The sequence below is a fragment of the Salmo salar genome, chromosome ssa19, assembly GCF_905237065.1.
Source record: "Salmo salar chromosome ssa19, Ssal_v3.1, whole genome shotgun sequence".
Classification (NCBI taxonomy): Eukaryota; Metazoa; Chordata; class Actinopteri; order Salmoniformes; family Salmonidae; genus Salmo; species Salmo salar.
In genome coordinates this window covers 24,763,750-24,791,138 of record NC_059460.1, presented here as the reverse complement: position 1 = coordinate 24,791,138, position 27,389 = coordinate 24,763,750, and the positions used below count along the sequence as shown (strand labels likewise).

The window sequence follows — 27,389 nt, the reverse complement described above, 5'->3', positions numbered from 1 at the left end:
AGCTATCCCCATTGAGACCGTGTCCATCCCTCGATCTCAGTTGGGCAAAACTCAACATGGCGGTGTTCGCCTTAGCAATCTCACTGGAATAAAGACCTCCTCGATTCCTGCCATTATTGAAAGAGATTGTGATACTTCACATCTCAAAATAGGGCTACTTAATGTTAGATCCCTCACTTCCAAGGAAATTACATTCAATGAACTAATCACTGATCATAATCTTGATGTGATTGGCCTGACTGAACATGGCTTAAGCCTGATGAATTTACTGTGTTAAATGAGGTCTCACCTCCTGGGTACACTAGTAACCATATCCCCCGCGCATCCCACAAAGGCGCAGGTGTTGCTAACATTTACGATAGCAAATTTCAATTTACCAAAAAATCTGACGTTTTCGTCTTTTGAGATTCTAGTCATGAAATCTATGCAGCCTACTCAATCACTTTTTATAGCTACTGTTTACAGGCCTCCTGGGCCATATACAGCGTTCCTCACTGAGTTCCCTGAATTCCTAATGGACCTTGTAGTCATGGCAGATAATATTCAAATGTTTGGTGACTTTAATATTCACATGGAAAAGTCCACAGACCCACTCCAAAAGGCTTTCGAAGCCATCATCAACTCAGTGGGTTTTGTCCAACATGTCTCCGGACCTATTCACTGCCACAGTCATACTCTGGACCTAGTTTTGTCCTGTGGAATAAATGTTGTGGATCTTAATGTTTTTCCTCATAATCCAGGAAAATCGGAAAACCATTTTATTACGTTTGCAATCGCAACAAATAATCTGCTCAGACCCCAACCAATGATCATCAAAAGCCGTACTATAAATTCTCAGACAAACCAAAGATTCCTAGATGACCTTCCAGACTCCCTCCACCTACCCAAGGACTTCAGAGTACAAAAATCAGTTAACCACCTAACCGAGGAACTCAATTTAACCTTGCATAATACCCTAGATGCAGGCGCACCCCTAAAAACAAAAAATATTTGTCATAAAGAAACTTGCTCCCTGGTATACAGAAAATACCCAAACTCTGAAGCAAGCTTCCAGAAAATTGGAACGGAAATGGCGCTACACCAAACTGGAAGTTCTCCGACTAGCTTGGAAAGACAATACCGTGCAGTATCGAAGAGCACTCACTGCTGCTTGATCATCATATTTTTCAAACTTAATTGAGGAAAATAAGAACAATCCAAAATGTATTTTAATACTGTCGCAAAGCTAACTAAAAAGCAGCATTCCCCAAGAGAGGGTGGCTTTCACTTCAGCAGTGATAAATTCATGAACTTCTTTGACGAAAAGATCATGATCATTAGAAAGCAAATTACGGAATCCTCTTTAAATCTGCGTATTCCTCCAAAGCTCAGTTGGCCGAGTCTGCACAACTCTGCCAGGACCTAGGATCAAGGGAGACACTCAAGTTTTTTAATACTATATCACATTGATGAAAATAATCATGGCCTCTAAACCTTCAAGCTGCATACTGGACCCTATTCCAACTAAACTACTGAAAGAGCTGCTTCCTGTGCTTGGCCCTCCTATGTTGAACATAATAAATGGCTCTCTATCCACCCGATGTGTACCAAACTCACTAAAAGTGGCAGTAATAAAGCCTCTCTTGAAAAAGCCAAACCTTGACCCAGAAAATATAAAAACGATCAGCCTATATCGAATCTCCCATTTCTCTCAATTAAAAAAAAAAAACTCACTGCCTTCCTGAAGACAAACAATGTATATGAAACGCTTCAGTCTGGTTTAGACCCCATCATAGCACTTGTGAACTTGTGAAGGTGGTAAGTGACCTTTTAATGGCGTCAGACCGAGGCTCTGCATCTGTCCTTGTGCTCCTAGACCTTAGTGCTGCTTTTGATACCATTGATCACCACATTCTTTTGGAGAGATTGGAAACCCAAATTGGTCTACACGGACAAGTTCTGGCCTGGTTTAGATCTTATCTGTCAGAAAGATATCGGTTTATCTCTGTGGATGGTTTGTACTCTGACAAATCATCTGTACATTTCGGTGTTCCTCAAGGCTTTAGGACCACTATTGTTTTCACTATATATTTTACCTCTTGGTGATGTTGTTTGGAAACATAACGTTAACTTTCACTGCTATGCGGACGACCCACAGCTATACATTTTGATGAAACATGGTGAACCCCCAAAATTGCCCTCCCTGGAAGCCTGTGTTTCAGACATAAGGAAGTGGATGGCGACAAATGTTCTACTTTCAAACTCGGACAAAACAGAGATGCTTGTTCTAGGTCCCAGGAAACAAAGAGATCTTCTCAAATAAAACTGTGAAGGACCTCGCCATTACTCTGGACCATGATCTCTCTTTTGACAAACATTTCAAGACTGTTTCAAGGGCAGCTCTTTTCCATCTACGTAACATTGCAAAAATCAGAAACATTCTGTCCAAAAATGATGCAGAAACATGTATCCATGCTTTTGTCAGACTACTGCAATTCTCTACCTTCCGGCTACCCGGATAAGGCACTAAATAAACTTCAGTTAGTGCTAAACACAGCTGCTAGAATCTTGACTAGAACCAAAAAATTGATCATATTACTCCAGTGCTAGCCTCTCTAAACTGGCTTCCTGTTAAGGCAAGGGCTGATTTCAAGGTTTTACTGCTAAGTTACAATGCATTACATCGGCTTGCTCCTACCTACCTTTCCGATTTGGTTCTGCCGTACATACCTACACATATGCTATGGTCACAAGACGCAGGCCTCTTTACTGTCCCTAGAATTTCCAAGCAAACAGCTGGAGGCAGGGCTTTCTCCTATAGAGCTCCATATTTATGGAATGGTATGCCTATCCATGTGAGAGACGCAGACTCGGTCTCGACCTTTAACTCTTTATTGAAGACTCATCTCTTCAGTAGGTCCTATGATTGAGTGTAGTCTGGCCCAGGAGTGTGAAGGTGAACGGATAGGCACTGGAGCAACGAACCACCCTTGCTGTCTCTGCCTGGCCGGTTCCCCTCTCTCCACTGGGATTCTCTGCCTCAAACCCTATTAGAGGGGTTGAGTCACTGGCTTACTGGTGCTCTTCCATGCTGTCCCTAGGGGGGCGTCCCTAGGAGGGGTGCGTCCTCCTACACACTTCTCACATCTAGGAAACTCCCTCCTACACACTGCTGCAACATGCCCATTCCCTGTGGCTCAGTTGGTAGAGCATGGTGTTTGCAACGCCAGCATGGTGTGTGCAACGCCAGGGTTGTGGGTTCGATTCCCACGGGGGGCCAGGCCAAAAAATAAATAAATGCATGAAATGAAATGTATGCATTGTATGCATTCACTACTGTAAGTCGCTCTGGATAAGAGTGTCTGCTAAATGACTTAAATGTAAAAAATGTAAATGTATTAAACTTGACACCTAAAACACTGTAGTATTTTCAGAACAAAAGCAATCACTGGATAACTTACACTTCCTAACTTGACCTTGTTGGGCAAAGGCTCTCCAAACAGCAGTCATCACAGACACTGGGAATCTTCAATTTCAACTGATCCTCCTCAACACTTAAAGCCACCCCTGTTATCACTCCTTTCAAAGGCACCCTTTTTACTCCTTTCAAAGGCACCCATTTCTTGTCCCTAATCGCATGATCCGAAGCACCCGTTCCTTCTGGACTGAAGTCTGGTTTAAACTACGGGTGTGTTCGTAAATTTAATAAGCAGTGCCAGACTATGCTCTGGGTGTTCGTCAACTCAGAGCATTGTCAGATTGACCTTTCGTAAATTTAGAGCGTTTAGAGAGCTCAATGGACACTCAGTTCGAGGAGTAGGGTTGATCCGAGCATTCTGTGCTAACAACAGCAGTCAAGCACCCAAGCTAACTGGCTAACGTTGGCTAGCTTGCTAGCTGCTTCCAGACACAAATGAGAGAACAGCTCACTCTGACCATTTTACTCGCGCTAGCAGAGCTGGTTCTTACATCGGCATAACCATCAAACAGGCCTCCTGACTGGTGCAGTGGTCTAAGGCGCTACATCACAGTGCTTGAGGCATCACTACAGACACGGGTTCAATCCTGTGATCGGGAGACCCATGAGGTGGAGCATAATTGGCCCAGTGTCGTCCGGGTTAGGGGAGGGTTTGACCGGCAGGAATATCCTTGTCCCATCGTGCTCTAGCAACTCCTGTGGCGGGCTGGGCGCATGCACGCTGACACAGTTGCCAGTTGTACAGTGTTAACTCCTACATATTGGTGCAGTTGGCTTCTGGGTTAAGCGAGCAGGTTTTCAAGAAGCAGTACGGCTTGGCAGGGTTGTGTTTCAGGGGGGACGCGTGGCTCTTGAACTTCACCTCTCTCAAGTCTGTTCAGAAGTTGCATATACAGTACCAGTCAAAAGTTTGGACAAACCTACTCATTCCAGGGTTTTTCTTTAAAAATGTTTTTGTATGACTTTAGTCATTTTGTTTAGTTACTACATGACTCCATATGTGTTGTTTCATAGTTTTGATGTCTTCACTATTATTCTACAATGTAGAAAATAGTAAAATAAAGAAAAACCCTTGAATGAGTAGGTGTGCCCAAACTTTTGACTGGTACTGTATAAGCAATTCAAAAGAGAACATTCTCCACATTAAACAATAGGGAAAAAAAGGGAAGGCAAAACACTCCATGTCCTTCGCCAACATGACTAGCCAAATATTTTAATCTCATACGTCAAGTTTGCCAGTAAGAGGCAGGGGGACTTTTCCAAGGCACTTAACATAGCAACAGTTAAAGTCACAGGCCGATCCAAGTAAGAAACAAAGTTACTAATATTGTACAGGCTGCTTTATGGGCTTGAACACGCAGCATGGTCAGCATCTGGCCTGACCGTTTGTCTACCACTCTTAGTGAGAGAAGGGTGCTACCGTATTCTTCCCAGTTCTAACCGGATCCTGACTCAGCCACTACAAAGGCAGTGAGAGTAATGGGTGGGCCCCTGATTCACATATAATCTGGCCCCTCCAAGTAGCCATAGGCCCCTTGAATCAGCCGGACCTTTGAGGTGTCATGATTCTGGGGCTTGTGATGCGTCTGGTCTGGCTGAGGGGGGCAAGAGCCTGATTTTATAGAGTGTGAGTTGAGTTTAGGGGGTAAACACTGTGTGTGTGTGTGAGGTTTGGGGGGAGGGGGTAGGGCTTCCATTGGTTGACTTACGCATGGAAAATACAGTTATGATGTTTTCTCTTTTCCAATATGTATTTTAGTCAAAGGGTAGCCTTAACCTTAAGGGACACTCAAGTAAGAACACACACACACACTCCTGGTCCACCCTCACACATGCACCCACACAGGCATATCAAAACAAAGAACAGTTTATTAACATAAGACTGCATATGGGGCGTAGAAATCCCCTGATTGTGTGTGTGTGGAAGAAGCTTGTCATGAAGCCACCGGCTTTCGGAAACAGTTTTTAAAGCTGTCTGGGTTCCCTGCACCGTCACACACCACACACAGCTGTGCAACAGAACGTTGCTTCCCCCTCCCCCACCCATCCCCTCTTACTCCCCACCCACTGCCTCTCCTCTGCTCCACTCTCTCAATCCTCCACTCGGAAACAATGAGGCTGCGCTAGTGTTGGGGCTGCGCTGGCCTTTCCAGCAGATCTTATCCTTCCACTGCGTCTACTGTAAAGTGAAGTCATCTCGGTGTAGTCACCATCACTAAAAGGTCAGGGATTTAACAGGTTGGATAGATGGTTAATAAAGGCTCTGTCTCTCTCATTCTCCACTCTGTATGTATTTGTATTAGTTCAGCCTGACTTTGTGTGACCGTTTATACTAGTAACTAACATTCCGCACTACACCCAGACAGACCATATACCCCATCCACCTCTTTCCTTATTAGGCGTTAATAGCTCATCTTAGGACAGAAGAGATTTAGATGATGACATTTTTACAACTAATGAACGAAACAAGTGTTTGTGTTTGTTCATCGAGGAGATTTACCGAACAGTCCAGGGTGACTCACATAGCTCACATTTTTGAAGACAGTTGCATAAATACCGAGAAGCAATTTCAGTCTACAGAATTGTTGGTAACTAGCCCGTCTCCCAAACCACTAAACTGCACCCCTGTTCGAGTTATACACTTAACTCTGCTTATAAATAAATATTTAGCTGAAAAACATTCATTATGTTTCTCCATTTGGGTGGGGTTTCTTCTGTGAAAAACGGCCAGTCAGACACACATTAGACGCGCCTTTCACTTTTCCAACAGAGTGGGAGTCTGAGAATACAATGTCTATTTAGGTCAGGTGTATCCTAACCGGACTGCGAAATATAATCACGACTAGTTTAAACGGGACGGCCCATGGGATAAACATACTGACGCCTCAGAAGAACAACTAATACAGTTGGCAAACGGAATAATTGTTATTATTCCACAAATGTACACAAGGTGGGCTTAAAGTTTTAATATAGTCAGTGTCCATTTCCACAGCGAGGCTCATAAAGGACATTGAGGTGGCCCTGGAGATTCAGAACTTGAGTTCAAGTTCAAGTCCAAATTACTTCCACATATTTGTTAACACAAACTGAAATCCAGTATATTCATAAATTGGACAGCCACGGGACCTATACTGAGCCTGAACCTACTCTCACTACTCATCTTGATTCAACAAACCTCTGCTCCACATTCACACTCAACATGCCCTCACTTTCTCTGTCCAGCTTCCTCTTCCCATTTATGTTTCTCTCAGGATGGAGAGATTGCCTGGTCCCAGATCTGTTTGTGCTGTATAGCCAACTCCTAAGGTTGTGGTCATGCGAACAACAATGGCAGTTGGCTATACAGCACAAACAGGTCTGGGACCAGGCTAGTGGAGAAATAGGGGATACTTGGACAGTGTCTGGCCAGGCCCAGTAACGGTCAAACCTTAGCCACGGGCTCTCCCATGCGTCTGGATGGAGGAAGGGAGAATTACTCCGCACTGGAGGAGCACATCTGGTGAAAGACTTACTCATCACTTTCTCAGGGTGAATAAACCTCCAACCCCCCCATGCCACTGTCACCACCACCTCATCCCCGTTCGTTGGGGATTTGATTTTAATGGGGTCTGCTCAACGCCCCCGCCGCGACGGTGAGGAATGCCGTAACTTGAGTGTTGCTGGACTCTCGGCATCCTTCTCCCGGTTATATCTCCCCTGGCGTGGAGACGGAGCGAACCAATCCATCACACATGGCCGAGGCCCCTCCGTGCCATCACACACACGCTGATCATAATAATAATGTTAATAATAAAAATCGTCATCATTCAACTCTGTACTGTGTCTACTCCATCTTGTACAAAGTACAATAAAAGGTGTTATGGGAACTATAACAGATACCTCACCTCCACATAACCTGCTGTCTCCCCGTGCTCACTCACGCACGCACACACACACACACACACACACACACACACACACACACACACACACACACACACACACACACACACACACACACACACACACACACACACACACACACACACACACAGGCCACCATCCTTCTCACCCCGACCCTCCTCTCAGCAACAGGGTGTCACACACAGGCAGCTGTAGCCTCTGGCTGGCTTGAGGACCTCCTGTCTTTTTCCGTCTGACATGATACGGCCATCGCTACGTTGAGCTGCTCTATTGGCCCATCACTGTCCGCGGAGGGGGAAGTCTCTTCTCGAGACTCTGAGGTAGTAAATTTGTCAGGAGCGGAATGATGTGCTGGATTCACCTATTACGTGTTTCATAAAGTTGCAGAGGTCCTGCTGCTAAAGCTCAGAGTGGAAGGAAATGACCCCTAACCTTTACGAGAGACAGTGGCGGACAGCAGCCAAACTGCGAGAGAGAGAGAGAGAGAGAGAGGGAAATGAGAAAAAGTGAGGGAAGTAAATAACGAGGGGAGAAAGAGGACAGACAGGTTGATGGAGAGGGAGAAATAGAGAGAGGTGGAGAAAGAGATGGATACATAGAGAGGGGGAGAGTAAACATAAAGGAGAAGGAATGAGTATGTGGTTGAAGGTACATCATATGTCCACAAGAGGGAGTAGTGCCATTAGGACATATACAGTGGATCCTTCAGTTAGTTTAGAAGATAGATATTAAAAATACACACTAGAGTAGGATATTAAAGTGTTCAACTGTAATGTAACACTAAACAAATACAAATGTTTACCTGCACACAATTTTCCACATAGTTTAGAGCTGCTTCGAGGTCTAGAACTACAATTAAATTGAATGTAGTATATGTAATTACAGTCTTTGACCATTAGAAACAAAAACAAACATTTTGGAGTATGCTGTTAGCTCCCAAAGTGCTCCAAAAACGGTTTATTCAGAGTTTTCACATAGCCTTAGTTAACATGAACAATTCAGATGCTAATTTGATCATAACACAAGATGGTGAGTCATCGTAGCCAGTCACTTTCCAGAGCTGTTACAACTGCAAGTAAATTTCCATTGATCAAGACCAATGTCTTATTTGATAATATACTTTGGATGACTTTGCATGACTTGGAGTAGATTTTTGGAAACATGGACGACTCACACTAGCCTTCTGCTTTGCCTTTGATGATGTCACGCCGAAGAGTCGGAGTCTGTCTGTGTCACTGAGAATCCCAGACGTCTGACCTCAACTTATTAAAACAGGAAGTTGACCCTGTGGTCACTTCCTGGTGAATCGGCAGATGAGGCGAATGTAATACAGTTGTAAGGAAAAAAACTGAACCCAATCATCCCATTCACATCAAACTGACGAGAAATACATGAAAAACAATGACACAACATACAGCCATCTAAAAAACCATGGATTGATGCATTGTGGGGTTTGAGTGTTTTGCCTGGGGCTTACCAGTGACCACAAATGTACATTCCTTTAAACAAAGCCCTAATATGGTACGCTATCTAACCCTTGCAACCAGACAAGGCAAGCATGTCCATCTTCAAAATGAGTTGAATGTTTCAACTTAAATCTCTAGCGTCTAAGACGTTGGGAGAGAGGCGGGTGCTAAGCTGACATTTGGAATTGTTTTAAGATCATACTATGGATCATTTATCTATTTGATTTAGAATTTTATGGGATCAATCGACTCTATTTTTTTTTTATACATGTAAAAACAAGTAACATATTTTTCCTGATCTTTCTTATATCACTCCGATATAGGACAGACACTTCAGAACACACTTTATTTTTTATTTTTTGAGGGACTATCTGTTGTTCCATGTAGTGAATCTGTTATTCAATGCATTTGTATGGGCAAGTAGAAGACCAAATAAACATTTCATCAAATAATTTTTTATATATTTTTTTGATACATCAAGGTGTATTACAATTCAATATCAAATAGCCAATTGATCCTTGGTATGACCTTCTTAAAACAATTTCATATAGCTTAGTAGAATCCCCCCACCCCTGACTTAGACAGGGCTTAGACTGTAATGGGTTAAAGAGTTTCAACTTGTCACACACTCTAAACACATGCATACAAGCCATATTAGAACTTCTTATTGTACATCACTACAAACCAATGTCTGCAATTCTGTAAGACAAATAATTCAACAACCATGTGATTGAATTTAACAGAAGTGAGAGGGGAATGAGCAACAAAGGATAAAAAACATGTTCAAAAGTAGTTAATCAAATGTGATAAATAAGGTTGGCAAGCCTTCCACTGTGAAACACACAGCACAACCCCAAATAAATAAATAAAGACAAAGTTAGTGAAACACATGAGTCAGTAGTGAGTTAGTAAAGGGTGGGATCAGGAGGGAGGAGGGAGGTATAATTACGGTAAGACACAGGGAGAGGTACAGAGGGAGAGAGAGAAAGAGAGAGGGAGACAGCAAAGAGAGCCCTGCCCACTCTCACAAAACCATTCAACTTGTGCACAGTGAGCACTCACACTCTTCTACAGAGAACTACGCTTCCCTGGGGTAACCTTCTGAAGACGACTGACCTTCCCACACAAAACCTCCAAAGGATCAGACATCATCTCCACTCCAGCACTGGCAAGACCATCTTCTGTCCACACCTCTCCTTCTTCAGCCATCTCTCCTTTTTAAACACAAGGATTATTCCTTTTTGTTCTCACTTTAAGGGTCACTTTTTAAACTTATATACCAAGTCGTACAGCACTGCTGACTAAATTTATTTGTCCAGAGCTTACCTTGTCTGGAGGAGTTTTTAAAATCTCTTTTGGCAGAAGGACTGATAGTTTTCCCCCACTCTCATCATTTCGCCTACCAGTTGGTGCTCGCTGCGCTGCTCTCCGTTGTCCCGGCAGCAGACCTGTCTAGTCCAGGATGTCTCCTTTGCCCATGCTGAGTGGGATGTTGCTGCTCTTTGCCCATAGCTGTGGCGGGGCCGGCTCTTTGTCCGTGGCGATAGGTGGTGGCCAGACGCCACCACAGACCCAGTCCCAGCTGGTGCCGGAGGTCACTGACTGCCCGTCCTGCGCCCTGGCGCGGCTCAACGAGGAGGATGGCAGCAAACCCGAGGTGGTGGAGGCAGTGAAGAGGCACATCCTCAACATGCTGCACCTGCAGGTGCGGCCCAATGTCACGCACCCGGTGCCCCGCGCTGCTCTGCTCAATGCCATCCGCAAGCTGCACGTGGGAAGAGTGGCTGAGGACGGCAGCGTCCAGATCGAGGATGGGAGCCACGGGCGCCCTGATGCCGCCGACATGGCCGAGACGACTGAGATCCTTACCTTCGCAGAGGCCGGTGAGTGCCACAGGTGTGTGTGTGGGGGGGTGATCGAGCATGTATATGTGTGAAAAGAGAAAAAGAGAGAGAGCGATAGACAGAGCAACAAGAAAGGTCCTTGTCTAAGGAGGAGGAAAAAAAGGCGGCCTTGCTAAACGCTACAAAGGCTATAGGACTGTAACCCAGTTCGGCAAGTTTGCAGACCTAATTCTTTGAAACGACCGGCTCTCGACCTGTTTAATTCCACCTGTGTGATAGATCAGTTTAACCTGTTGACTCTACCCAGAGAGCTGCCCCCACCCCCACACCTTCCCCTGCCACCCTTCCCTTAAGGTCCCTAATGAACCCCTGCTGCTTTAAAGAATACACAATTATCTGCTTAGAAAACTCCCAGGCTTGTGTCCCTTAGCTCCCGTGTGAAGTTATTCAGAGTAGTGCAGTAGCAGTCGCCGGGAGACCGAATGAGTGTTTTTCTCAGAAATGGCAGCGACAACGAATAGAGTGAGAGTGTGAGAGAGAGAGCGAGAGAGAGAGAGAGAGAGAGAGAGAGAGAACGAGAGAGAGATTTATTTTTAAAAAAAGCTCCTCAGGTTAAAGAAAAAAAACTCTTATCCAGTTACTGACTCTACCCTGTTTTCTTCTTCCACAGGCGGGTTTAAAACCTGCTGTCGAGTGTAGAGTGGTGTGTTCAAAGGTGCTGTCAAACCTATGATGTGTAGGGAGATCTGAGTCTGCTCTGACTTTGATAGCCCAGGAGGGGAACATGGGATATAGAAAAAGCTGAACTGTGTCGGCACAAGAACAATGTTCCTTTTTCCTCCCATAGCAAATTATGACTGCCATTGAAGGTGCAGAACATTTTACAGTACAGTATTTTGGAAAGGGCTATTCGGTTCGTAAATACAGTACTGTGTAATTGGTGAGGTGATCTTGAGTGCTCCTGAATCTCTGTTGCAGCAAGGGGGGAGAGAGAAGTGCTTCAATGAGAGTATAAAGGATATGTACTCCAAGTCATGACTGGCATTTGCAGTGAGTTCACAAGGACTTGACAGACAACATTTTTGCGAACTGCTGCAGTAGGCCTACTCACACTCACACAACTTATGTTTAAAACCAATGGTCAGACACACAATGAAGGAAATGAGAATGTCCTTTATTGTGTGATGTCAAGTTGCTGTTCCTTTTATGTGGTAAAAAAAAACAAAAAAAAAAACAAGGAGGTAAAAGCAAAGAATTCTAGAAAAACTATGTATATTTTCAACGTAGGCTCTTCGTCTATGTGGGTAGTTAGACCCAACTTTTTCAACCTGTCCATTAGGAATTTTCTAAATATTCATTTTAGAATATGCATTTTACAGTACAATTTGAAAGAGTTGTCAAGTAGCTATAACATGGCATTGAAAACAACACTTTTTATGTCAGAATTGGGGGAAATACTCTTTTTTTTATTTTTATTGATTGATGCATGTATTGAGGTTGAGGAAACAGAGTCAAGTTTAAAAATAAAACAGTTTTATTCACTTCATTAGAAAATGCTATGCTGCTCATTACTGGAGCCAGGTTCCCTCCCTGACGTTCGCAACAGCAAACACTTGAAATAAATGAACAGTGGAACCGTTTAGGAAAACCTAAGTGAGAGTATACACTATAATTACAAAAAATGTTGATTAAACATACGATTGTAAGACAGCCATCGGCAATAGGATTGTGAGTTTGCGCAACTAAAATGTCAACACACAAACTTTCTGTTGTGAGCATCAACATATTTTTGTAACCGTGTGTCACCATAAATACCACGCCTCAAATTTACATCAATATGACAATGACAGACCAAATATTATTATACCAAAGCCTTAGCATATAGATCAGGAAGCAGACTAAAATATACATTACCGGTCAAAAGTTTTAGAACACCTACTCATTCAAGGGTTTTTCTTTATTTTAACTATTTTTCTACATTGTAGAATAATAGTGAAGACATCAAAACTATGAAATAAGACATGGAATTATGTGGTAACAAAAAAAAGTGTTAAACAAATCAAAAAACATTTTATATTTGAGATTCTTCAAATAGCCACCTTTTGCCTTGACTACAGCTTTGTACACACTTGGCATTCTCTTAACCAGCTTCACCTGGAATGCTTTTCCAACAGTCTTGAAGGAGTTCCCACGTATGCTGAGCACTTGTTGGCTGCTTTTCCGTCACTCTGAGGTTCGACTCGTCCCAAACCATCTCAATTTGGTTGAGATCTTTGGATTGTGGAGGCCAGGTCATCTGATGCAGCACTCCATCACTCTCTTTCTGGGTAAAATAGCCCTTGCACAGCCTGGAGGTGTGCTGGGTCATTGTTCTGTTGAAAAACAAATTATTGTCCCACTAAGCCCAAACCAGATGGGATGGCGTATCGCTGCAGAATGCTGTGGTAGCCATGCTAGTTAAGTCTGCCTTGAATTCTAAATAAATCACTGACTGTGTCACCAGCAAAGCATCCCCACACCATAACACCTCCTTACGGTGGGAAATACACATGCACATCCATACACATCCATTCACACACACCGGGTCTCACAAAGACACGGCGGTTGGAACCAAAAATCTCCAATTTGTTTCTTGGCCCAAGCAAGTCTCTTCTTGTTATTTGTGTCCTTTGGTAGTGGTTTCTTTGCAGCAATTCGGCCATGAAGGCTTGATTCACACAGTCTCAGCTGAACAGTTGATGTTGAGATGTGTCTGTTACTTGAACTCTGTGAAGCATTTATTTGGGCTGCAATTTCTGAGGCTGGTAACACTAATTAACTTATCCTCTGCAGCAGAGGTAACTCTGGGTCTTCCATTCCAGTGGCGGTCCTCATGAGAGCCAGTTTCATCATAGCGCTTGATGGTTTTTGCAACTGCATTTGAAGAAACGTTCAAAGTTCTTGACATTTTCCGTATTGACTGACCTTCATGTCTTAAAGTAATGATGGACTGTCGTTCTCTTTGCTTTTTTGAGCTGTTATTGCCATAATTTGGACATGGTCTTTAACCAAATAGGCCTATCTTCTGTATCCCCCCCCCCACCTTGTCACAACACAACTGATTGTCTCAAACACATTAAGAACGAAAGAAATTCCACAAATGAACTTTTAACAAGGCACACCTGTTAATTGAAATGCATTCCACGTGACTACCTCATGAAGCTGGTTGAGAGAATGCCAAGGGTATGCAAAGCTGTCGTCAAGGCAAAGGGTGGCTATTTGAAGAATCTTAAATAGAAATTATATTTTCATTTAACACTTTTTGGTTACAACATGATTCCATATGTGCTATTTTATAGTTTTGATGTCTTCACTATTAAAAATAAAGAAAAACCCTTGAATGAGTAGGTGTTCCAAAACTTTTGACCGGTAGTGTATGTGACATTTGTAATTGAAAACATATCTCACATTTTGTGGTTATGCTTATGCCTACATTTGTCATTGATACATCTCTTGGTTATGCTTTCCCTAGGTTTGCAAAGCTACTGTTAACTTACCAAAGTTACCAGAATCTATGGTCATTGGTCATTTATAATTGAATAACTTTTACAAAATGTATTCATTTATAGTATTACTTTTTTATATATGTGTCCATAGTGTTCATGAGTTTCTAGTGCATAGACCACATGGTTCAATAGAAAATATCCCAATTAATAATAAAAGCATCTTATCAACAGTAGTATTATTTTCAAATAACTCTGCAAGTCTTCCAACTGTTGACTTTTTTCACTACTGCCACCGCTTTGGCACCAAAAGATTTACAACAAATTGACATAGAAGAGTCAATAATTGTAATTAAGATGGATGCAGTCATAATGATCATAGCCTGTAAGTCGCCTTAAGAAAAGAGGGTTCCTCAAGGGTTCTTTGGGAAGAGTGATGGTTCTATGTTTAACCATAATACCTCAAAGAACCCTTTGAGCCCTTCAATAGTTCTTTGCAGTTCAGAAAAGGGTTCTTTGCTCTTTTAGTAATTATAATAAAAATGTAGGGGCGGTGGCTCATTTTAATATTTTGTGGCATGGTTTTCTCACAGCTCTATTTGTTGAAAGACTCACGCATGGCTTTGCGTCAATTGAGAACTGATATCTAGTTTAATGGTTCTCAAACTTCTCCTCGGGGACCCCCAGCCATAACAAAGCTAGCACAACTGATTTGAACATGTCAACTAACAGAATAATAAAACCTATGGTATTTTAACAATATAATATGGCTAACCAAAAAGAAAAGGACACTATATGTTTCTTCAAAAGGTAATTTCGATAACCTTAGGAAAGGGATCTTTATAGCACCATGAAGGTTCCATTTAGAATCTTATGAGCATGGTTCTTTATAGAACCTTTAAAAATGCTATTTACAGCAGCAAAAAGGGTTACAAGCCAAATAACCCTTATTTGGCACTATATAGAACCATTTGTTTTTAGTGCGTAATAAATTATTCGCTGAATTAAATTTGTGATGACAATTTGATGTGGCCTGACATTTAGTCACATTATCAGTATTCAGAGTTGTTTCAACATCAGAGGGCTACTAAAGAAATCTCCTGTGTGGGACTCCTGTGTGGATCACTATTGAGTTCCACATTCGCTGTACTTGTTGGCTTAAATAAAAAACCCATAATAGTCCCTTTTACTCTAAATAGGCATTTGAATGAACTTTAGATTCAAAGGGAAGAGTGGCACTTCTGCTTGGGGGTCTTAAATAATAAATACAAAAAACTGTAAATAACTAGGGTTAAATTAACCATGCAGCAGGGACATTGTGCTGCATATAATTGCTTCATTCAACAGAATATGGGCCCCAATAATTATTTTGGGCTGTTGGGACAGTATCTCATGAAAGAGCCTTGCTCACTGTGTAGAAAGTGTTGAGTGCTGGTACTGCCAATTTCCTCCGCAGTCTGTGCCCACTCTCCCCTTCAACCCCCCTACCCATGGAGTATAGCAATTAATTAAACACATCATCAGTGAAATTCCGATGTCCACATTTATATCCACATTTATCTTCTGGTAGCTGTGTCTCTTTAATCGCACAGCTGTCTCCGGACACCTTGACTTGGCTAGATAGACTAACTATAGTGACTGCTAAGTTTTGTTAGTGATTTAAGAAAATAAGCACACTTTCTCATGAGACTGAATATGATCAACATGTACATTTGTATGTGAAACAGTTATTTTCTGCCTATTTGGTGTAAGTTAACTAATAGTTCCATTAAAATGCCCTCATCAGTCATGTATTTTACGTATTCAGCACTGCTATCAGTTATCAAGCTCAAGGACTCCTCTCACAAGGACTTGAGGCTGAGAGGTCACATTCCACATCAGTTACAAAAGAGTCTCACCTCCTAACCATGTCTTTCCAATAATAGTTAATTACTTTTAGATTGTGGTACAAAATAGCAGTCAATGGCAAATTATTGTACTGTAGCCTAAATTGGCAAGTCTCTTTTTTGGCTTGTTAACCTGCATGGTTGAGAGGTTTAACTACTGTTTGATGTTGTCGCATCTCTCCATTTGGTATATATGCAGTGAACCATCAGTGCTGCTAAAAGCAAAAGACAAAAAAGACATTTGCTGTTTTTTTCCTCAATGCTGCCACTACCATTCATTCTTGTGCCGTGGCCAGAGCAATTAAATATGTTTTGGAATGTGATGCCAAAGCTCTTGACATCACCAACGAAATGTCTTTTCTGATATCTCCAAATTAATATTATGCTGCCAAGGCCTACTCCAAAAGGGCGTCAAGAGAGTGTCCCGACATCGAGTCAGATGAAACCTTTATGGTTCATGGAGACTATTCTGGCTCCTTTAACAAAGCCCAGACAAACAGAAAAGAAACGGCAGCCAGTGGTTTCAGGCAATAGTAAAAAGCAAGGGGAAAAATTTGATAAAAGTGGCAACTTTGTAAATACTTTCACATATCTCTGGGCTGGTCAAATAAAAATAAACCGACTGGTGGATGATGCCTTTGGAATCCGGTAGGGAGTCCGGTGATCTGTTGAGTTGTGTAGCTTTTCAAGCAGGATAGGAGGGCACCCACATTCCCATGAAGGCCATGGTGCCTCACTGAGAGGGAGACAACTAGAAGCCTTAGGCAGGTCTCATTGACTGGCATGTAATTCATTTTGGCCCAATCACTCCTCACCTCACTTCTCCACTGTGACAGCCCATGTGTGGCAAGGTTTTTTCTTGCACACTACCTATACCACAGTATTTATTGGCTTGATTCAGCCACTAACATCTGTCAACAGATATTGAACAGCTACAGAGTAAGCAGGAGAGAGGGATAGGATCAGGTTTACAGGTTAGTCTGAGCTTAGTGAGATCTATTGTATCTTCACATTAAGTCATATATTGTGACTGAACAGTCTTCAGGTCAAATGTGTGGCATTATTGCAAATGATTGGGTGCTTCTCCATGTCCTTTTCTAATTACTGTTGTCATCGGAAATTTGAATGGAATTTTCTTGGCATACACCAAATAATGTATTTTTGGGGGGATTACAACCCTAATTTAATTAATTACAACCTGGCGTTAAAGAGCAGCTAGATAGACATAAAGTCTCTCACTCTCCCAGTCTCCAAAGGTTAGGAGTCTGAGGAGGCTGTATTTCTCCCGACTTTGCTCATTGTTCTTGGGAGTGCCTTGGCCTGTGAAGCCTGGACTGCGGTGACTCAGAGCGACTGCTGCACATCTTCCTGGGCTTGGGTGTCTAATTGTGTGTACAGGGTCATAAATCAAGCCCACCGCTGGTTCATCTCCTTCCAAAGAGGCCAGCACAGAGTGTTTTTGCAAGTGAGATAGTGGAGTGTGAGATGGAGAGGCTGAGAGTCCAAAGAAGCAAGTCAAAGGGGTTACATGACTGATGGCACCACTGACCTTTGCAATTTCTGTGGTCAGTCGGTGGTCAGTTGATTGACTCGGCTAAGATGGAACGTATCGTAAATGTTAGTTGGACTTTTTCCAAAGGGTTCAATTTGTATGCAGATGCACTCTGTTAACCTTGCAATAGTGCTTAGGGAATGCTATTGGAATGATTTCAGGTACACATGAGATAGCTTGTCTATTAAAAGACAATTGCCATGAGCCCTACAGCGTTTTACAAGCATTCTTAAAATGTAACTGCTTCAATTTGGTGGTGATAGCGTCTAACGTACATCCTAATGACATTCATAGAACACTGGGTTCTTTGCACAATGGCTCTCCAACATTGCTGTCATTGTCAGGGAACATTCCTGGAATGTCTTAAGACCCACATATGGTTGTGTTAGAGCAGGCAAGTGAACCATTCAAGAGAAATCAACTTGGGAAGAATAAGGTGATCGGCACTTTCAGAGAAAAATGCTGCTACAATTCTGTTATCATTATGATGATATTTTACAAGAAATGCATTAAAACTATTGCTTATTGAGATAAGTTTAAAAAAAAGTGGTTATATATGATGCTGTCCAGGATACAGTAAGCCATCATATTATTTGCTTGATTTATCAAACCAGAACTCTTTCAAAGTTGCAGCAGGCAAAGAGGCAAATATGAAAAAGACACATTTTTCAAAGAGTTCTCTGTTTAGTCTGCTCTGAATGTAGGTCTACTAACTAGTGGACTGAGAGTTGGCAGGTATTAAAGCTGATACAACTACCTCCAATACAACTGGCAGGTCACAGGTTGCAGAAAAATCTGATACATTTTGTATCGGATTTAGTTCAAGTGGATCTCTAGGCAATTTTGTTTAATTTCTATCAAATTAGGCAATCAACCGGTATAAATTAATATCAATTTCCCTTAAACTGGTAAAGAATAAACACCTCAAGAGCGTGTTATAGTGTTATCATTCTTGTTATTGAAGTGATGCCTCAGTGGTAGAGTATTAGGGCTCCATACAATATGACTGGAACATCTACGGAGAGATCAAAGGCCATTAGACCTCCAAAGCTAAACTGGATTAAGAGTGAGCATATTGATTACGTTAATTAGGATAGTATTTGGATAGAAGAGGAACCCACCACTAATGCTCCTAAGCTGTCAGGTAATTTGGGCTCACACCCCACTCCCTATTCCTTTTTTGAAGACACGCAATGGGGAGGTAAAAATTTGAAAACGTAATTTTACATTTTTGTGTGCAGGACAGCTGTGCAAACTGTCCTTCATTGGCTAAATTCTTGTTGATTGTTCAGGAGTAATTCTACCGCTCTTTAGTTGATTCCAATTATTTTCTCACAAATTATTTCAGGAACCATGTTGGGCAGCGATGCACTCAAACGCTCTTCTCAGGGCAGGTTTTCTTTGGGTTAGGGCCCCCTTGGGTTTGTACAGTCCCATTCTTTAGCCCCTGTGCAGGATTACGGAAGAACAATGGCGGAGCCACCACTGGTAAAGCCAATTATTTTTTGCCTGTGTTTGTGATACAGTGGCTGTGTTTGGACAGATGGGTTTGGGCACAAAGAGCCACAGCACATTCTCCAGTGTTAAATCAACACTGAATGTTACATTTAACACTGGTCCAGTGCCTATACGGGCCCACACTTTTCAGTGTTAAATTAACATACTGCTTAATGTAAAGCCTTATTTGCATATTTCCCGGAGTGTCTTGCCTTTTGAGTGAATTGTAGAGTTTACCACCCATGAATGTATTTGTTAGACAGAGACATGGTTGTTACATTCATAGCTTTACAATCCTGTGGCATTCACCAAGTGAGATCTTAAGTGAATATGTTATCATTAAAATTTAATTCTTTAACACAATAAAACACATATTTCATGAGGCCTTTTTTGAGGGCTTGGTTTAACCCTTATACAGTGGCCTGAAATGCATGGTTTACAAGCCACATCAGTCATGCAAGTCACTTTATGATGTCTTGAAAATGTATGTATAATTCCTATTGGAATCCAGCCACAGTGGGGATATCCAACATTTGGCATTTTTATTCACCTGCAACCTGCATTCAGAACGACTGCCTGGTTGGAAAGATGAAGATATGAGACTGACTACCTAAACCATCTCAACTGGAACAACTAATTCAGTAACGAGTACAATGAGTGGAAGTAACATATTGGAAGAGTTTAGAAAAATGTATGTTTTTTATAATTGAGTAGCATAAGATTAATGAATCATTCGATGTACATGCAATAACAGTACCAGTCAAAAGTTTGGACACACCTACTCATTCAAGGGTTTATCTTAAACAATGAAATAACACATATGGAAGCATGTAGTAACCAACCAAGTGTTAAACAAATCAAAATATATTTTTCTTTGAGATTCTTCAAAGTAGCCGCCCCTTGCCTTGATGACATCTTTGTAACGGTCGTCGTACGTAATGGACCAAGGCGCAGCGGGTTGAGTGCTCATCTTAACTTTATTTGAACACATACGAAAAAAAACAAGAAAACAATCGAACGAACAGTATTGCCGGCCACACACACACACACACACACACACACACACACACACACACACACACACACACACACACACACACACACACACACACACACACACACACACACACACACACACACACACACACACACACTCATAGCTATGCAACAACAACTTCCCACAAACCACAGGTGAAAAAAGGGCTACCTAAGTATGACTCCCAATCAGAAATAACGATGTACAGCTGTTCCTGATTGAGAGCCATACCAGGTCAACAAAGAAATACACAACATAGAAAACCATATAAATACAAAACAAGAACATTACCCAAAAACCCCGGAACACATAAAACAAACACCCCTCTTACATAAATACATATCCCAATAAACCCCGAACCACATAAAACAAATACCCCCTGCCACGTCCTGACCAAACTACAATAACCAATAACCCCATATACTGGTCAGGACGTGACAATCTTTGCACACTCTTGGCATTCTCTCAACCAGCTTTTGGTTACTACATGATTCCATATGTGTTATTTCATAGTTTTGATGTCTTCACTATTATTCTACAATGTAGAAATAGTACAAATAAAGAAAAATCTTGGAATGAGTAGATGTGTCCAAACTTTTGAATTGGTACTGTAGCTATTGAAACAAACACTTGTAAAAATCAGTCTGCAATAGAGCATGCTGGTAAATTTGATTATGATGGGGATTATTACCAGCACTTGGGTTATTTTACACCAAACACCTGAATCAGCACTAGAAACGTTACACTGACAAATCAACACTAGGTAAACTGGACAATTTGCTGTGTCGATTCCTTTGATAATGACATCACAGCCACTCTGAGAACATTCAGCTCAGCAACAACATGCGCTGTCTATACACAAAAAGAGAGGAACAGATACTCTTGCTTGGATCACCCAGAGAAGGGTTTAATTTTTTACTGGTATTTTACAAATGTTCCATCACGAAAATCATCAAATCAAATGTATTTATATAGCCCTTCTTACATCAGCGGATATATCAAAGTGCTGTACAGAAACCCAGCCTAAAACCCCAAACAGCAAGCAATGCAGGTGTAGAAGCACGGTGGCTAGGAAAAACTCCCTAGAAAGGCCAAAACCTAGGAAGAAACCTAGAGAGGAACCAAGCTATGAGGGGTGGCCAGTCCTCTTCTGGCTGTGCCAGGTGGAGATTATAACAGATCATAGCCAAGATGTTCAAAATGTTCATAAATGACCAGCATGGTCAAATAATAGTAATCATAGTGAACAGGTCAGGGTTCCATAGGCAGAACAGTTGAAACTGGAGCAGCAGCACTGCCAGGTGGACTGGGGACAACAAGGAGTCATCATGCCAGGTAGTCCTGAGGCATGGTCCTAGGGCTCAGGTCCTCCGAGAGAGAGAAGGAAAGAAAGAGAGAACTGGAGAGAGCATAATTAAATTCACACAGGACACCGGATAAGACAGGAGAAATACTCCAGATATAACAGACTGACCCCAGCCCCCGACACATAAACTACTGCAGCATAAATACTGGAGGCTGAGACAAGAGGGGTCAGGAGACACTGTGGCCCCATCCAATGATACCCCCGGACAGGGCCAAACAGGCAGGATATAACCCCACCCACTTTGCCAAAGCACAGCCCCCACACCACTAGAGGGATACCTTCAACCACCAACTTACCATCCTGAGACAAGGCCGAGTATAGCCCACAAAGATCTCCTCCACGGCACAATCCAAGGGTGGTGCCAACCCGGACAGGAAGACAACGTCAGTGACTCAACCCACTCAAGTGACGCACCCCTCCTAGGGACGGCAAGTAAGAGCACCAGTAAGCAAGTGACTCAGCCCCTGTAATAGGGTTAGAGGCAGAGAATCCCAGTGGAGAGAGGGGAACCTGCTAGGCAGAGACAGCAAGGGTGGTTTGTTGTTCCAGTGCCTTTCCGTTCACCTTCACACTCCTGGGCCAGACTACACTCAATCATAGGACCTACTGAAGAGATGAGTCTTCAACAAAGACTTAAAAGTTGAGACCGAGTCTGCATCTCACATCGGTAGGCAGACCATTCCATAAAAATTGAGCTCTATAGGAGAAAGCCCTGCCTCCAGCTTTTTGCTTAGAGATTCTAGGGACAATTAGGAGGCCTGCGTCTTGTGACCGTAGCGTACGTGTAGGTATGTACGGCAGGACCAAATCGGAAAGATAGGTAGGAGCAAGCCCATGTAATGCTTTGTAGGTTATAGCAGTAAAACCTTGAAAATAAATCACTTTTCTCCCTGGAAACCCGGTATTTCCCGGCAAAACCGGACGTGTCATTCAAAAGCATTATAAAGCATATAAATATGTCTGGATTTGATTAAAGCTTTGATCCACATCAAAATTCATACCTGATGCTACCTGAGCCTGATGAGCCATATATTAAACACATTTTATGAGTCCTACATTTATGACATTTAATGAGGCCAAGCCCAAAAAAGGCTAAATGATTGTGCAGTTATCCAATGCACATATGATATAGTCTACTGCACATTACATACGACAGAAAAACATAAAAGCCGATAGATGTGGCTAGCTATGCTCTCTTTGATAAATAAATGAAACTAGCTCCAGTAAGCTAACATTTTTGTATTACTTTTCTGTATTGTATTATATGGACTGGAATGAAGCACATCGTTCAAACCATGATAAAGCAGAAGAGAACATGCTCTTCTGGTGCAGCACATGTAGACTACAAAGTTACCACTATAGGTTTGCAAATTTGATTTACATTTTGAAATTGAATAGGGCCTATTGGTATAATTAGTAGGCTGACACATATATACCTTTCATAATATTGTCCCTAATGTTATTAGCCTACCTGCTCTTTCTCTCTCTATTGTTGCTTCATTCCTTCCTCGCTTCAAAAGTTAATGTAATACGTTTTGTTTGCCTTATTAAGCTTATTATACATAACCCATTGTTAATTAGCTAAAAAATAAGGGTAATACTGCATTGAATGTATTACCTGAAAGAGGTAGGCTAGGACATCTATATATCAGGCTATACAGTATTTCAATCTACAACAGGATTAACTATTTTGGATACAATTTGAATGGAGTTGATGGAAAGAGAAAAACTGCGAGAGTGTTCACGCATGCACTGATTTAAAGCAACAATATTCTTCGAGTGGTAAGCTGTTTTAAAACTCTGCAAGTGCAATAAAAAATATATAATCTTTACAATTAAAAAACAAGGTGACCCCCGAAAGCCAGATGGAGATGGGTAAATTAGACGCGCATTCTGTCTTTATATTACTCTATAAGGCTATGCTGCAGCAAATGTAGGCCTACCTGTCCCAAGATAAAACGTTACCATGATGAGATGATACTGTAGGTCTACATGCATTGTGAACTGCGCTCCATACTGAGATGGGCTGTCTGTCCCCACCCTGAGCATTGATTCATCATTCAGATTTATCATGCCGTAGAGAAGCTACATTTAGACATCACATATAATTTAACAGTTCCATTTCACGCCGTGCCATTCATATAAATAAAATTATTATAATTGACTAGTTTCTCACAGTTATTTATCCTGGGAAATGGGAGTGTAACCGGGTTCCCGCCATTCAACACTAACCCAGAGCCAAATATAATATCAAGAAAGTGAGCTTTATGCATTGTTAAGACATCATTTTGTAAAGATTGTCCTCTGTAATTGGAAGAGATTAGCTTAGACATTCAAAATGATCTGTTAGAAGAAGCTTTCCAGAGGTGTCCTTGTGCTTAGGTCCCTGGACATAAGCCAGTTTTGAGCCAGAGCTAATAGATTTGGTTCACCAGCAGGCCTCCCGTAGTGGCACGAGAAACATTTCGCCACATCACAAGTGAAGTCACATCTACCTGTGGAAACTGTAGTTATTATGGGTAATAACTGAAATCCTTCAACATCTTGCTGTATCTCTCTGTAATACTATTGTGTACTTTACAGTATGCTGGCTGCCACCAGTAAAGGTGACACAAAGAGATTATGCAACGTTGTGGCATTTAAACCTCCCCAAAACATTTTTAGGAAGAGGTGAACCGTATGTGATGGACAGTACTGTTGTGTTGTGTCTTGCTGTGTGCTTGTGAATGTGTGTGTGTGTGTGTGTGTGTGTGTGTGTGCAGTGAGTGAGTGAGTGTATACACGTCGCAAAACATATTTACATGTTGTACCGAAAATGTACCATTCTGCTGTCTCTCCTGTAAACACATTTCACTTTAATGTTAGCAAAGGACATTACAGATTATTTTCAAACTGATGTGCCCAGAATTGACAATGATGAACTGAATAAAGCAAATTTGGAAAAAGAGAAACAGACTAGAACCTTACTATGCGTGAAGTCATGTCATTGAAGTCATTAAATAAGTCATTAAATAAAGAGACAGAGGCTAAAAAATAAGGGCCTATTTTAAGTAATAAAATAAAGGTGAAATAAATTAATTAAATAAATGTCAAGTAAGGAAATTCTAATGATACGTGTGCCATGCCTAAAGTGACTCAGTCCGATTGATGTGGCCCTATCACACCCCATCAGACTCAGATGTGGCCGGTGCAGTCCAAGAATCAGACAGCAAATCATTTACTTACACTGAAATGAGCTCAGACTTCGTTACAATGCTTTACTAATCTAATTCTCCGATCCTCTCTCTATTCTCTTCCTCTCTAGGCGATTCCCAGGGTGCGGTCAACTTCCTCATTTCCAAGGAGGGCGGTGAGCTGTCTCTGGTGGAGCAGGCTAATGTATGGATCTTTCTCCGGCTGGCCAAGACCAATCGCAGCCGTGCCAAGGTCACTATACGCCTGTTGCAGCAGTGCCATGGCGGAGACGGCCATGAAGAGTCTGTGCTACTGGCTGAGAAGGCAGTGGACACACGGCGCAGTGGCTGGCACACTTTCCCCGTGTCAGCCAGCGTCCAGGCCCTGTTGAAGGGAGGCGGCAGCATGCTCAGTGTGAAGATCTCCTGCCCGCTGTGCGCCAAAGCTGGCGCCACACCCATCCTGGTGTCGACCAGTGGCAACCAGGAGCGTGAGCAGTCCCACCGGCCCTTCCTCATGGCGGTAGTACAGCAGGGCGAGGGTGGCGAGCCACGGCGACGCCACAAAAGGGGTCTGGAGTGCGACGGCAAGGTGCATGCTTGCTGCAAGCGCCAGTTCTATGTCAATTTCAAGGACATTGGCTGGAGCGACTGGATCATAGCACCGGGGGGCTACCACGCCAACTTCTGCGAGGGCGACTGCCCCAGCCACGTGGCCAGCATCACAGGCTCCTCGCTGTCCTTCCACTCCACCGTCATCAATCACTACCGCATACGGGGCTACGCGCCCTTCCAGAACATTAAGTCGTGCTGCGTGCCCACGAGGCTACGCGCCATGTCTATGCTCTACTACAATGAGGAGCAAAAGATCGTCAAAAAGGACATCCAGAACATGGTCGTAGAGGAGTGTGGCTGCTCGTAAAAGCCTGGCAGAGCTGGTGGGGCTGGGAAGTTGGTCTCATGCCCAGAGAGACAGAACTAAACGGAAGAGGCCCTTTATCTCTCTCTCTCTTGCGTGCAAGACACTTGTCAGGACCGACTTCTATTTGGACTCAATGACTGGCTTGTTCTCCATCGTTGGCAAGTCCAGGGGGTATCTATAACTCAGAGAAATCTCTGTGGCACTTTCAAAAAAATACATATAATATCTAATATATTTTTGTTACAAAACAAAGGGAGTGAGGTGAGAGGATATTTATGTGACCCAGATGCGGTGTAGTTGCTCCTTTCATGTACTGCAAGATGAGAGACCATGCGAATGAGGTGCCTGAAAAATATACAGCTGAAGTCGGAAGTTTACATACACCTTAGCCAAATACATTTAAACTCAGGTTTTCACAATTCCTGACATTTAATCCTAGTAAAAATTCCCTGTCTTAGTTAGGATCACCACTTTATCTTAAGAATGTGAAATGTCAGAATAATAGTAGAGAGAATTATTTATTTCAGCTTTTATTTCTTTCATTACATTCCCAGTGGGTCAGAAGTTTACATACACTAAATTAGTATTTGGTAGCATTGCCTTTAAATTGTTTAACTTGGGTCAAACATTTCGGGTAGCCTTCCACAAGCTTCCCACAATAAGTTGGGGGAATTTTGGTCCAACCCCCCTGACAGAGCTGGTATAACTGAGTCAGGTTTGTAGGCCTCCTTGCTCGCACACGCTTTTTCAGTTCTGCCCACAAATTCTCTATAGGGTTGAGGTCAGGGCTTTGTGATGGCCACTCCAATACCTTGACTTTGTTGTCCTTAAGCCATTTTGCCACAACTTTGGAAGTATGCTTGGGGTCATTGTCATTTGGAAGACCCATTTGCCACCAAGCTTTAACTTCCTGACTGATGTCTTGAGATGTTGCTTCAATATATCCACATAATTTTCCATCCTCATGATGCCATCTATTTTGTGAAGAGCACCAGTTCCTCCTGCAGAAAAGCACCCTCACAACATGATGCTGCCACCCCCGTGTTTCACAGTTGGGATGGTGTTCTTCGGCTTGCAACCCCTTTTTGCTCCAAACATAACGATGGTCATTATGGCCAAACAGCTCTATTTTTGTTTCATTAGACCAGTGGACATTTCTCCAAAAAGTACAATCTTTGCCCCCATGTGCAGTTGCATAGTCTGACTTTTTTACAGCGGTTTTGGAGCAGTGGTTTCTTCCTTGCTGAGCGGCCTTTCAGTTTATGTCGATATAGGACTCGTTTTACTGTGGATATAGATACTTTTGTACCTGTTTCCTCCAGCATCTTCACAAGGTCCTTTGCTGTTGTTCTGGGATTGATTTGCACTTCTCGCACCAAAGTACATTCATCTCTAGGAGACAGAACGCGTCTCCTTTCTGAGTGGTATGACGGCTGCGTGGTCCCATGGTGTTTATACTTGCGTACTATTGTTTGTACAGATGAACGTGGTACCTTCAGACATTTGGAAATTGCTCCCAAAAATGAACCAGACTTGTGGAGGTCTACAATTTTTTTCTGAGGTCTTGGCTAATTTCTTTTGATTTTCCCATGATGTCAAGCAAAGAGGCACTGAGTTTGAAGGTAGGCCTTGAAATACATCCACAGGTACACCCCCAATTGACTCAAATTATGTCAAATAGCCTATTAGAAGTTTCTAAAGCCATGACATAATTTTCAGGAATTTTCCAAGCTGTTTAAAGGCACAGTCAACTTAGTGTATGTAAACTTCTGACCCACTGGAATTGTGATACAGTGAATTATAAG

General features: G+C 42.4%; 1 protein-coding gene across 1 annotated transcript; it reads left to right on the top strand.

Annotated features, from left to right (window-relative positions):
• Positions 1-9,794: 9,794 nt before the first annotated feature.
• Positions 9,795-26,087, top strand: LOC106578588 (inhibin beta A chain). Its single transcript, XM_014157574.2, has 2 exons — positions 9,795-10,709; positions 24,794-26,087. The coding sequence occupies exons 1-2, from the start codon at positions 10,289-10,291 to the stop codon at positions 25,582-25,584; spliced, it is 1,212 nt and encodes a 403-aa protein (XP_014013049.1). The 5' UTR covers positions 9,795-10,288; the 3' UTR covers positions 25,585-26,087.
• Positions 26,088-27,389: the final 1,302 nt, after the last annotated feature.